Consider the following 10,621-nt stretch of genomic DNA (forward strand, 5'->3'; position numbering starts at 1 on the left):
GGTTTCATGATGTACAGGCGCAAAAGAAACACTAGAGTGATAATAATAATAATAATAATAAAATAATAATAATAATAATAATAATAAAAGTGGCCACTGGATTGCAAGAGACTACTGTAAATGTGTTGCTCATTTGTGATGTCTCATGAGGAACTTCCTGAAGCACTGCCAGATTATACTTTTAACGGCAGTGAACAGGCAGCAACATTAGCAAGTTGCAATATTTTGGACTCCCTCTCCGTGTTCGGGTGGGAAATTAAAACTGCCAGTTAAACTGGGATGCACATTACACACCTAAAATGTTACTTGTCATTGCGCACTAGTTCAAGCCGGTTGCCCTTCCCATTTCCTGCGGACTTTTGTTGCTTTCCAGCAAAATAACCATTTGCTCAGGTGTGACAAAATTATTATTATTATTATTTTTTAATACATCACTGTCATGCATTAGCCTAATCTTTCCACACAGAAGACAGACATCCAATGGATGGTAATTTTGCTAATGATTTACTTATATTATAAACACATAAATCAATAAATGAGATTAGAATGGTCTGGGTGTATGCCAGCACAACAGAACACTGTATTTGATATATAGCCCTGCATTTTGGATGAAAGCCTGGCATCCAATAAACTAGAAAAACGTGGGAAAAATCTCCAAAATTGGATGTTTGCGAACGCCACGGTTTCCCAAACCTGTATTCAATTAGAATTGTTTTCCTCGACGCTGACCTCCAAGTAACCGGAAGTGTTACATTTTTTCCTTCACGAACTCGGTTTGCTTTATTGATCGCTGAACTCTTCTGTGAAGAGGGAAAAAGAAAAACAATTATTGATTTAATTGTTACTTTAAGGTCAAACGTTGATTGAATACAGGACCCCGGTCTACCCCTTGCTGGTTTTTGCTACGCCCAAACTATAATTCGTTATGTCTATTGAGGGATCATTTTCCATCTGAAAGCAACGTGTGTCACAAATTGCAAGTCTGTCATTAGTTGTTTTCATTTCTAATGATTTATTATATAAAAGTATATTCATTTTGGAAGCTTAATTATTAGGAAGAGGTCGTGTCGATCACACTGCTTTTGTTTCGAGCCTCGTTGGCTGTTTGACCTAAGCGAAGTTTCCTATCGCTGCTGACCCAGTGCACTGGTGAGCTTAAGCGGACGCAACGATCAGATAGAGCGTCTAGGTCGGAACGAAAAGTGGCCTGCAATGGAGGTCGCGTGGTTGAGTCCCGGGGATTGGGAAAACTTTGGCGTAGTTGATTTAAAGTCGTATAGCGCCTCTCTGTGTGGTCAATTTATACTAATTCACGCCTTTCAGTTTATCCGCTCAGTTGTCAATCAAACTACGTCTGTATTTATTTTTCAGGGATGTACCTCAGCGGAGGAAATGGTTAACTGTCATTGGACATCCTCCTGTTTTCCGGGATAGTCGTTTTTAGGTGTGCAGGTAGGCTACTTGGGTCAATACTGAATGTTAAAAAGTTTACAGATCTGGCCTCTGCAATTTTGTGGTAACTGGAACATGAATGCGCATTGGGAAAATATGGGTGAATTCACGTGATTGTTTACTTAGTAAGTTATACGTAGCCATAGCTACTGTCAAGGCGAAACCGTTTTTTTTTTTTTTTTTTTTTACACAATACAGCTTTAGGCCATACAGCGCATTAGTCAACAAGTTCAACAACGTGAGAACCTTTGCAACGTCAGGGGTTGACTACCGCTGGTTTAATCACCGATAGTTTACATTAAACGTTTTTTCGCTGCATTACAGTGAGTCCATGTAGATACCTGCTTGTTTGCGCACTCATTCCTTTTAAACGTTGATCGTGGGTTTGAATTCCAAATGGAGCAAGTAACCCAACTTGTCTTGCGAGTTCACGTAAGGTCAGGTTGCAGGCCACGCTTGTGAAACGAGGGATTATTATGTGCTGAGCAGTTGGACTCAAGTTCATGGTATCAACATCTACCACCTTCTCCCCTTTTTCTAATAACGCTCAAGTTATGTACTGTTGCAGGACTTCATAACTGTACAGTGTCGTCGTCAAATCAGTTCCATAAGCGTGAAATGACCAGATAATGTCTGACTTAAGTTATGATTTCTGTCTGTTTTCTGGTCCATCTGGACAGTGACATTCAGGAGACATGTGACTGTTGTGGATGAGGTGTGAACAGCTGGAGAGAAACCGGAGGAGACTGGACTGCAGCGTTTTTCTGTTAGGAATTCTTGTGGGGGGTGGGTGGGGGTGCTGGACTGCGCACACACCCCTCAACACTCATCAAGACATTGCAACATGAACACTACCTCCTCCTCTGAAGAGGGAGATGGCATTATCCACTATGTGCTGCTGCCAATCTTCTTCATCGCCATCGTCGGGGTTTCTGCTGCTGGGGTAGGTTGCAAGAGGCCAGTATACCTTACATTACATTTATTTAGCTGACTCATTTATCCAAAGCGACGTACAAGATGTGCATACCGAAGGTCATTAGGAACAACTACAAAACACAGGTCCGATAAGGTACTCAATACTCATTTTGCAACAGTTATTTATAGCCGTGAACACACCAATTCCAGTTCACACAGTAAACATTACTCTCTGATGTAACCTATGCTAAGTAAAGACTCACCTGGCAGAGAAGTTGCTCCATAGTCCAAGAAGAGAGATATGTGTGTGTGTGTGCGCGCGCGTGCGTGTGTATGTGAACACAAATCAAACCGTTTTTAATAATCCAAGGAAATTTTTATCGGTACAGAAATTACGAGTGACAATGGTCATACATAAACTAATATATTTGGCTGTCAGAATTGTAGGGAAGGTGACAATGGTAATGTCAATCACCCCACAATTGCACTTATGGACGTATAATAAGAGCAGAGTTCCTTATAGGAACAGTAGCAGCTGGTAACTATTTGGTGTTTGGTACAATCAAAATGGTGGAGTCGTGAGTTACTTTGCAAAAGTGGCACAAAGGAAAGAACCAAACAACAAGAGGCATGAACTGAATTTAGTGAATTAATATTCGTCCAGATTTAACTGTACAGTTTTGTTGTATATTTAAGCCTAAACGAATGTCTCCCTTTTAGGTGCTGTACATGTCTAAGAAGAGAAGGTAAATGTTCCTGTGTGAAGTAGGCAGAATAATGTATTTTTTAGCGACATACTAGATTTTCTAGCTTTAGCTCACAAACCCCCGGTTGCCCTTGGCCACCCATTGTACAGCCGGCAGGTCATCGTTAACTTCTGTGAATGTGTAAAATGACCTTCATCACGCACAAAAAAAAACTATCTGGGCCAATTAAACATGCTCTAAACTGACATATCTTTCTAAAAAATAAAAAAAATAAAAAACAGGAAGTGAACTATCCCTTTTAAAAAGTGCTTAAGACCATATTGCATCCTAATTTTGCATAATAATTAAATGCCTTTAACGGGAGCAACATTGTATTTTCAGGATCGATCGATTGCGTCACCAGCTGGTTCCTGTCTATACGTACGACCCGTTGGAGGAAGAGGAGGAAGAGGAGACGGAACGGGACGTCCTGTTGAGGAGCGAAAATGCAGAGGTACCGTGCTTCCCAAACTTATCCATTTTCTTACAAAACAACCCTAGATGCCTTTCCGACTAAGTCTGGTGGGAACCTATTTTTCCCCACTTTCAGGAGCGCACGTCAGTTTTTCCTGTACGTGTCAGAGCTTTCAAAGGGGTATGTATCTGCATGGACTGTGGATAAACCGATCAGTTTAGTGATTAAATGATGACACAGTCAGCTATGAATTGCAGCCTGTGGACAGCTACAGTGTTGCCTGGTGGGTATAACCAGTGCATATTAAAGTTTGCGTTTTTGTTCAGTTTTGTGGAATTGGGCCTATTTTTATTCCGTTATAATAAAATGACGTACTGTTGAATTAGATTAGCTACTATTCAGCTGGTATTTGAATCACCCCATGACTATAAATGAGGATAGGTGATCATAATTGTGAATATAATAATAATAATAATAATAATAATACATGTATTTCTGTAGTGCTTTTTATTGCACTCAAAGCATTTTATAGAAAGGTAATACAAAAACGACCCCAACATGGCTATATTGTGAAACCAGTAAAACGTGTTTTGGCACATGTTGGCTTGTTCTCAGGTCTGTGGATTAGCAGGTGGAGATTCCACTGCTTACTCCACCTCCACAAAATCATATAGTGTGATATGTGGCGTGATTAGCCAGAGTTTAATCCTCAGGTGCAAACCCCTAGACCACAGAACTGCATTGTAATTGGACCAGCTATCAAAATCTGTGAAATAAGGATTCTCTGTTCCAGTTGTAATTACGTTCTGTGGCATCGGGGGTTTAAACCTGAGGTTCAAACTCCAGCTAAGCGCACTGCAATGGATCCATATAGTTAATCTCCGTAGACACTGGGTGGTGGAAAATTTATTGCAAACATTGATTTTAGATCTGATTGATTTTTCCCCACGTGGCGTAAAATGGCAACATCCAGCCATGTTTCATTGACTTTTTCAGCTTGAGTTGCGGTGCAATTGTTGAGTCTATTTTTACCACGTCCTTGGAAATGTTGATTGCCTTGGTATTTTGTGAAGAAAACATGAGTAGGAAGGTTTCTAGCCCTTGGATTGAAGGGAGGAAAAAATGAAAGAATTTTGTCTTTCTCTTACGGCTTTCAATTTGGGAAGCGTACTGTCAATTTGTCCAGTGTTTTAATACTAAGCCCAAATGTATGAAAATTGTTATACATTTAAAATAAAACATTTTTTTCTGTGTTCCTGTAGCACTAGTCTAAAGGCGGCAAGGTGTAATGATGTCATTGTGTTCGGCCAATTGTCTTTCTAGTTTGAAGAAGGAAAAAAAAATCAAACAGCCTTTCATCTCAACTCTGACATGAGCATGTGATGCTTGTTTCCATGGTGCTACCATAGAGACACCAGTGGAATATTCTAGAAGCTCCCATATATGATTTATTTCAGCAAGTGTGCTGCTAAATGAACAATATGAACAGGTTTTATCCTGAGATAGTATACTATTTTATATGTATTGGACATTTGAATCTCTGGTTGATTTCTCTCTTCTTCTGTGTCTGCGTGCAGGCGATTCAGGGCTGGACAGGGTTCTATCAGCATCAGCACCCCCTACTGGTGAAGAACGGAAGTGCATGATAAGCTGGTAATGTGCTGAAGCCAGATAGCATTGTAGTCATGCATGAGGACCACACCCACTTCTCACACGGTCTTTCCTTATCCTATTTAATCCTCTGTACTGAACAGGAATAGTTTCTCATGAGTGACACACCTTTCCCTTTACCTCACCATTACTGTGTATTGGTGTATTTCAGAATTATTTAATATTTATAATTAAAAAAACCCAGCTTGAATCAGATTGAATGAACCAAATCCAAAAGTGGGTTGCATACCTTTTTTAGTTACATCTGTGCAGTGAATAAAATTTTTTAAAGAAGTTTCTTTAATACTGTAATATGAGCACCTTTAACAGAACAGAAATACAGATATACAAAGAGAAAGACATCTTGCAGAAAGGTACTGTTTACAAACATAAAACTGTCCCTCCAGGGAAAACGAGCAGTAAACTGTCAAATTTTTTAAATCTTTTTTTTAAAATCATGAACATTCCATCTCTCTGACTGTTTAGACCACCTGTGAAGTGTCGTCTTTGGCAGTTTTAGAACAACACCTCAGTACAGCGATTCACCGACATGTCATATCCTGTCTGAGTAAAATGTAAACATGCAGGGCTTATCTTTCAAATGATGTCATCTGTAGCAATAGTTGAGCCACTTCCGAATGTTATACTATGCTGGTATCCAGTTGTGCTTGTGTCCTGGGTTGCCATTGGTGACCGGGCTCTGTATGAATATAGGGACAAAATGGCGTCTTTCAAATCATGCAAAAAGTTTTATGAGTGCGAATGTTTCCCTGCCATTGATGTTTAGATTTTGAAAAGCATTGTTTGTAAATTTTAATGTTTTTTTTTTTTTGATAGGAAGTCAACATGCAAAAAAAAAGTGTATCTTGGAATAAGAATATTTTTTCTAGTTGAGAGATTTTAAAGATGTTAAATAATGTTAAAATAAAGACTGCGTTATACCCATTTATTACCTTTTGGTCTGTTTGGAGTGTCGCCCTGTTTGACAGATAACCTGGAGTGGATTTAATGCTGGATTGACAGGCCTCATCATGCAGCACCCTACGCTAGCAATGTACCGTAGCAATTCTGTAACACACACACACACCCATCACTACGCTGGAGAATCTTTCCTGTTTATTTCAGAGGAAACACACACACACACACACACCAACATCACTTAGGGCACAGCAGACAGGTCCCTCCCCCCCCCCCCCAGGTTAAATTTGGTTATATCCCAGTAAATCCACGTGACGGGTCATTAATCATAAAGCTGCTAATCATTACTCTGCTCTCACCGATTCTTCCATGCTCTACCTTCAAATGATGTTACTGTTTTTTTATATATATTTTATTTTTATATATTTAAATATGTCTTGCTTTAGCATAATTTTTTAATGGTGAAATGGACAAAGGACAAGGCGCACACACACTGAAGGTATGGACCCAGAACACAACGCACACGCGTGTTCAACCCACCGTCCCCATGCAAACGCGCTGTCGAGAAAAATAAAAACCAGCAGCACTCGATATTTGAAAAAAAAAAAAAGAGAGAGAAAACGTATTTATTACACACACCTGCTTACACATAACACAGTAAGGGATTACTGATGTCAGAGATTACATCTGCAGTACATGTACTCCCCCCAGAGTCCCAACGGGGTTGGCTGGCCTGCTTTCCAAGAAGTCTGGAACATCCTGGACCTCCTCCCATGGCCACAAGGGGCAGCGTTTGCTAAAATGTACCGTTTTCTTTCCCGGCTAAATTCAAGATAAATATTCAAAAAGAAAACCCAAATGACAGGCCATACGGCACACTGTTATATTCCTGAGGCTAACGCATTTTCTCATAAAATAATTTTTTTTTTCTTCCCCATTCCATCTGAATGTCAAGGGATTTTTATATTTATAGTTTCAGTGATAGCATTTCTAAATCCCCCCCCCTTATTTTCTTAAAGATATATTTTTATTGAGAATTTTTTTTTTTTTATAAAGAGTATGGGTGTGAAAGGGATTGCTGCAGATGAAATGGAGGGGCAAATTTTCTTTGAAATATCAGTAAAATGTCGGACCCCCCACAGATCTGGATTGAAATGCTAAATGAAATAGGTGGCACAGTTTACGGCTAGAGGATCATACTTAACAAAAAAGAATGGGTATATTGGGGGAAAAAAAGAAACAGTTTCAGTCAAAGTAGTTGTTTGCATCCAAGAAAGCTTGAATATTAAACTTTCCACTGATTCTTGTGCTTTCAAATGGACAGGAACAAAGGATCCCATTTGCAGAATAAGAATTAGAAAGTACATATTGTGATCCAAAATGGTTTCAGTGGGAACGTCTTTACCTGTGAGTATGTGTACGCAACGACTGACATTTCAAAGGGGACCAAAGGACAGGGCTAGGCAATATTATGGGATGTACAATATACATTTTCCACAACAATGCCCTTTTCTTGAGGAACGGAGAAATTGACAGGCAGATGAGCCAGATGTTACGTGGCCATTTATTACATTATGTAAAATTACTGGAAAGAGCAAGAAAAGACCTACTGCAACACACCAGCTTCCCATGAACCATGGCTACCATCTCATCTATAAGGATAAACATTGTCAACGCTAACTCTAATGAACAAACACACACACCTGCAATACATTTCAGTGCACCACAGAAAACATGTTTAAAAAAACTGCACCACTATCACAGTCAGTGAAGGTTTACAAAACAAAAAAAAAGCTGAAAAGTTATTGGGTTCTCCCTGACATCAACCTACTGAGTCCTAAGATTCAGCAGTTAGGGGGCCTTTTGCTTACGAAGCCACACTTCCAGAAACCTGGCCCAGTTTTTTTTGTGTGTGTGTGTGTGTGTGCGGGCGCACAGTGTTACAACCAGCCAACCCGGAAATCTTTTTAAAACCCAACAAGTGTTTTTTAAAAAAGGAACCGAACACATTTTAAAGTCTGAACTACCGAACAGATCAAAAAAAAAAAAAAAAAAAAGTCCCTACGAACAGTGAAAAGACGCTCGCCCCAACATTCAGGTGCCTGTTGTCCTTCCTCTTCCCAGAGGTCGCGTGGAACCGGTTGAACGTAAGACGGTTTGAGTGGGCCGTTAGAGTGAGGTAAGCAGTTTTTTTTGGGGGGGGGGGGCCGGGCAGTGAGGGCCGGCCCCCCTAGCAGTACACTGGCTAACAAGTGAGCGGTAGCAGCACGAGAGTCCTGGAGAGAGACCCCAATGAACGGGGTCTCCCGATCAGCAGTAATCGGACATGAAGTACACAAACAACCCCCCACCCCCACCCTTTCTCCCCCCCAACCCCCCCCCCCCCCAAAAAAAAACACGAAAAAACTCCCACAAAAAAAACAAAAGTACAACACACTGAAAAAACAATTTTCGAAAAGCAGCATTCCTGGTTTAAAAAAAAAAAAAAAAACTCTCCCAGGACCGTCTGCCATTGCATGGAAACAGCCATCCACCCTTCTCCGCGTTCTCGTGATTGATCAAGCTTCGCCAGTCCGCTAAGTCGTTTCTGTGAACCGTTTTCCTGTCAAATGCGGACGGGTCACTCAACGCCCCTCAACGATGCCGTCGGCTATAGCACACCGTTTTGAATGCGAGTTGTGCTAATGACGGTTGAGGTTGGCAAGTACCGTGGGTTGGACACTCCTGGACCGGTGTTGGGGGGGGGGGGGGGGGGAAATGTACCCAATACACATGGACGTCTGTTGGAGCTTGGACCACACGATCAACAGAGAGAGAGATGGACACCGGAGGACAGAGCGCCCCCTGTCTGTTAAACAGCAAATAGCAGCATCACCACACTGAACACGAGTACACAAACAGTCCCCGGTCGGTACAGACCTTGATTTAAAACAACAATGTGATACAGATAAGACCTAGCCTGAAAGCTTTTTAAAAATGAACGGCAGAAGGTTTGGTTGTTGAGGAGTTAACCTACGGCTAAAGCACCACAAAAGCTTACCCTGGGAATGTTTCTGTTCAGCACACTTTTTTCAAACCAGACTGCCGGGATCACGAGGGCCCCCGTTAAAAAGATAGCAGATGCCACTGTCGTACACAGCCACACGGACCATAACTGGGCAGAAGGGAGCAGGAGGCGGGGGAGCTACACAACGTGGGAAAAAAAAGCCAACACCTACAAAAACAGTACACTGTGAGACAGGGCGGGAGCACTCCTAACACTACACTACACTACACTAATACACCGCCAACCCAACTCAGGTGGGCACAAGAGAGTGATCTCTCTCCTACTGCCACGCAACACGCATACACGCAAAAAAAAAAAAAAAAAAGAGGGAGAAAAATAAAAAATTTAAATTGTAAATTTGTCCAGTACAAAAGACCACCGTTTGTGAATTTCAAAACCCGTCAGAAAATGGAACGGGCAGTCGCTATTCTTTCCACTTTCCTTTAGATACATAAATATGGATATGCAGACTATAATCACTCACACACACATATATATGTATATATGTCACATACATACATATATTTATATTTATATATATATATAGATATAAAATTTCATTCCAGTGCCATTGCAAGTATCTGGCATGACCTCCACACCGCCCTCTCTGAGGTAGAGGGTGTATGGGGCTGAGAACCGGATGGTGGTGGGGTTGGGGAAGGGGTGGGGTGGGTGGGTGACAGATTTGGTGCTTCAGTCCAGTTGTAGTCGACAGGAAGTCAGCATAATGAATGATGAGGTAGTAACTGCCCACTACTGATCTTCGGCCTCCTCCTCCTCTTCGTCAGAAGACTCCTTGTTTCCCTGCTCCTCTTTCTCCTGCGAAGCAAACGGGTGGGGGGGGGGAGGGGAGGGGAGGGGGGGGGACGTTTAGTCAGCTTCAGGAAAACTCGGCCCGTCCTGCCAATCTCACTTGTGCCGAAAATGATCAACACCTCGCCGTTTACAGGAACCCTTCACAGTTTCTAAAAGAGCCACCTCGCCCCAAAAGAACGGCGGAATGATGGAACCGCTGGCCGGTCGGTTTTACCTCACCATTATATCAATAATTCAAACCCCCCCCCCCCCCCCCCCCTAAAAACTTATGGTTCAGAAAACCACCGTGGCTGAAACGACCCAAATAGTGGTTCGCTTGGCGGACCGAAAAAACCCACAATTTACAAAGAGAGGTTTGGCAAATCGTTGCAAGTCCTTGGCAACGACGGACGGTTGGTTCACGACGCTACTGCTTTAGCACATTCGTGTTGTGTACACCGGTCCAGCGGGGTTTCGTTTGCTGCAGAGGGGATGTGAACGAGTGTGTGACATAGTCGACTTAGTTATTGCACTTGTGCCTACTCAACTATTGCTTGTTTTAATCTGCATAGACTGCTTTGTTGCTGTTTTTTTTTGGTGTTAATCAGATTAACCTACAGGGTCCAAGTTTAACTACGCGGTCGTTCCCTGCACTTGGTACTGTACTTCCCTCTAGGGTTTTCA

General features: G+C 41.8%; 2 protein-coding genes across 5 annotated transcripts in view; one reads left to right on the forward strand and one right to left on the reverse strand.

The window, feature by feature from the left end:
* The first annotated feature begins 781 nt into the window (after positions 1-781).
* LOC118210882 (small integral membrane protein 29-like) lies at positions 782-5,626 on the forward strand. Of its 3 annotated transcripts, none has more exons than XM_035387365.1 (6): positions 782-1,149; positions 1,372-1,452; positions 2,133-2,395; positions 3,088-3,113; positions 3,456-3,567; positions 5,106-5,626. In XM_035387365.1, the coding sequence occupies exons 3-6, from the start codon at positions 2,297-2,299 to the stop codon at positions 5,172-5,174; spliced, it is 306 nt and encodes a 101-aa protein (XP_035243256.1). In that variant the 5' UTR covers positions 782-1,149; positions 1,372-1,452; positions 2,133-2,296; the 3' UTR covers positions 5,175-5,626. The 3 variants fall into 3 exon arrangements, with proteins under 3 accessions (XP_035243256.1, XP_035243258.1, XP_035243257.1); XM_035387367.1 differs by having other exon boundaries at positions 1,372-1,444; XM_035387366.1 differs by lacking the exon at positions 782-1,149 and having other exon boundaries at positions 1,227-1,452.
* Positions 5,627-8,517: 2,891 nt separating this feature from the next.
* The window catches only part of LOC118210681 (high mobility group protein HMG-I/HMG-Y-like), a 14,618-nt gene continuing 12,514 nt past the window's right edge, over positions 8,518-10,621 (reverse strand). For both annotated transcript variants that reach the window (XM_035387052.1, XM_035387053.1), the window contains exon 5: positions 8,518-9,961. In XM_035387052.1, the coding sequence (XP_035242943.1) occupies positions 9,896-9,961 (66 nt within the window). In that variant the 3' untranslated portion in view covers positions 8,518-9,895. The remainder of the gene's footprint in view (positions 9,962-10,621) is intronic.

Source organism: Anguilla anguilla, chromosome 13 (genome assembly GCF_013347855.1).
Source record: "Anguilla anguilla isolate fAngAng1 chromosome 13, fAngAng1.pri, whole genome shotgun sequence".
Taxonomy (NCBI): domain Eukaryota; kingdom Metazoa; phylum Chordata; class Actinopteri; order Anguilliformes; family Anguillidae; genus Anguilla; species Anguilla anguilla.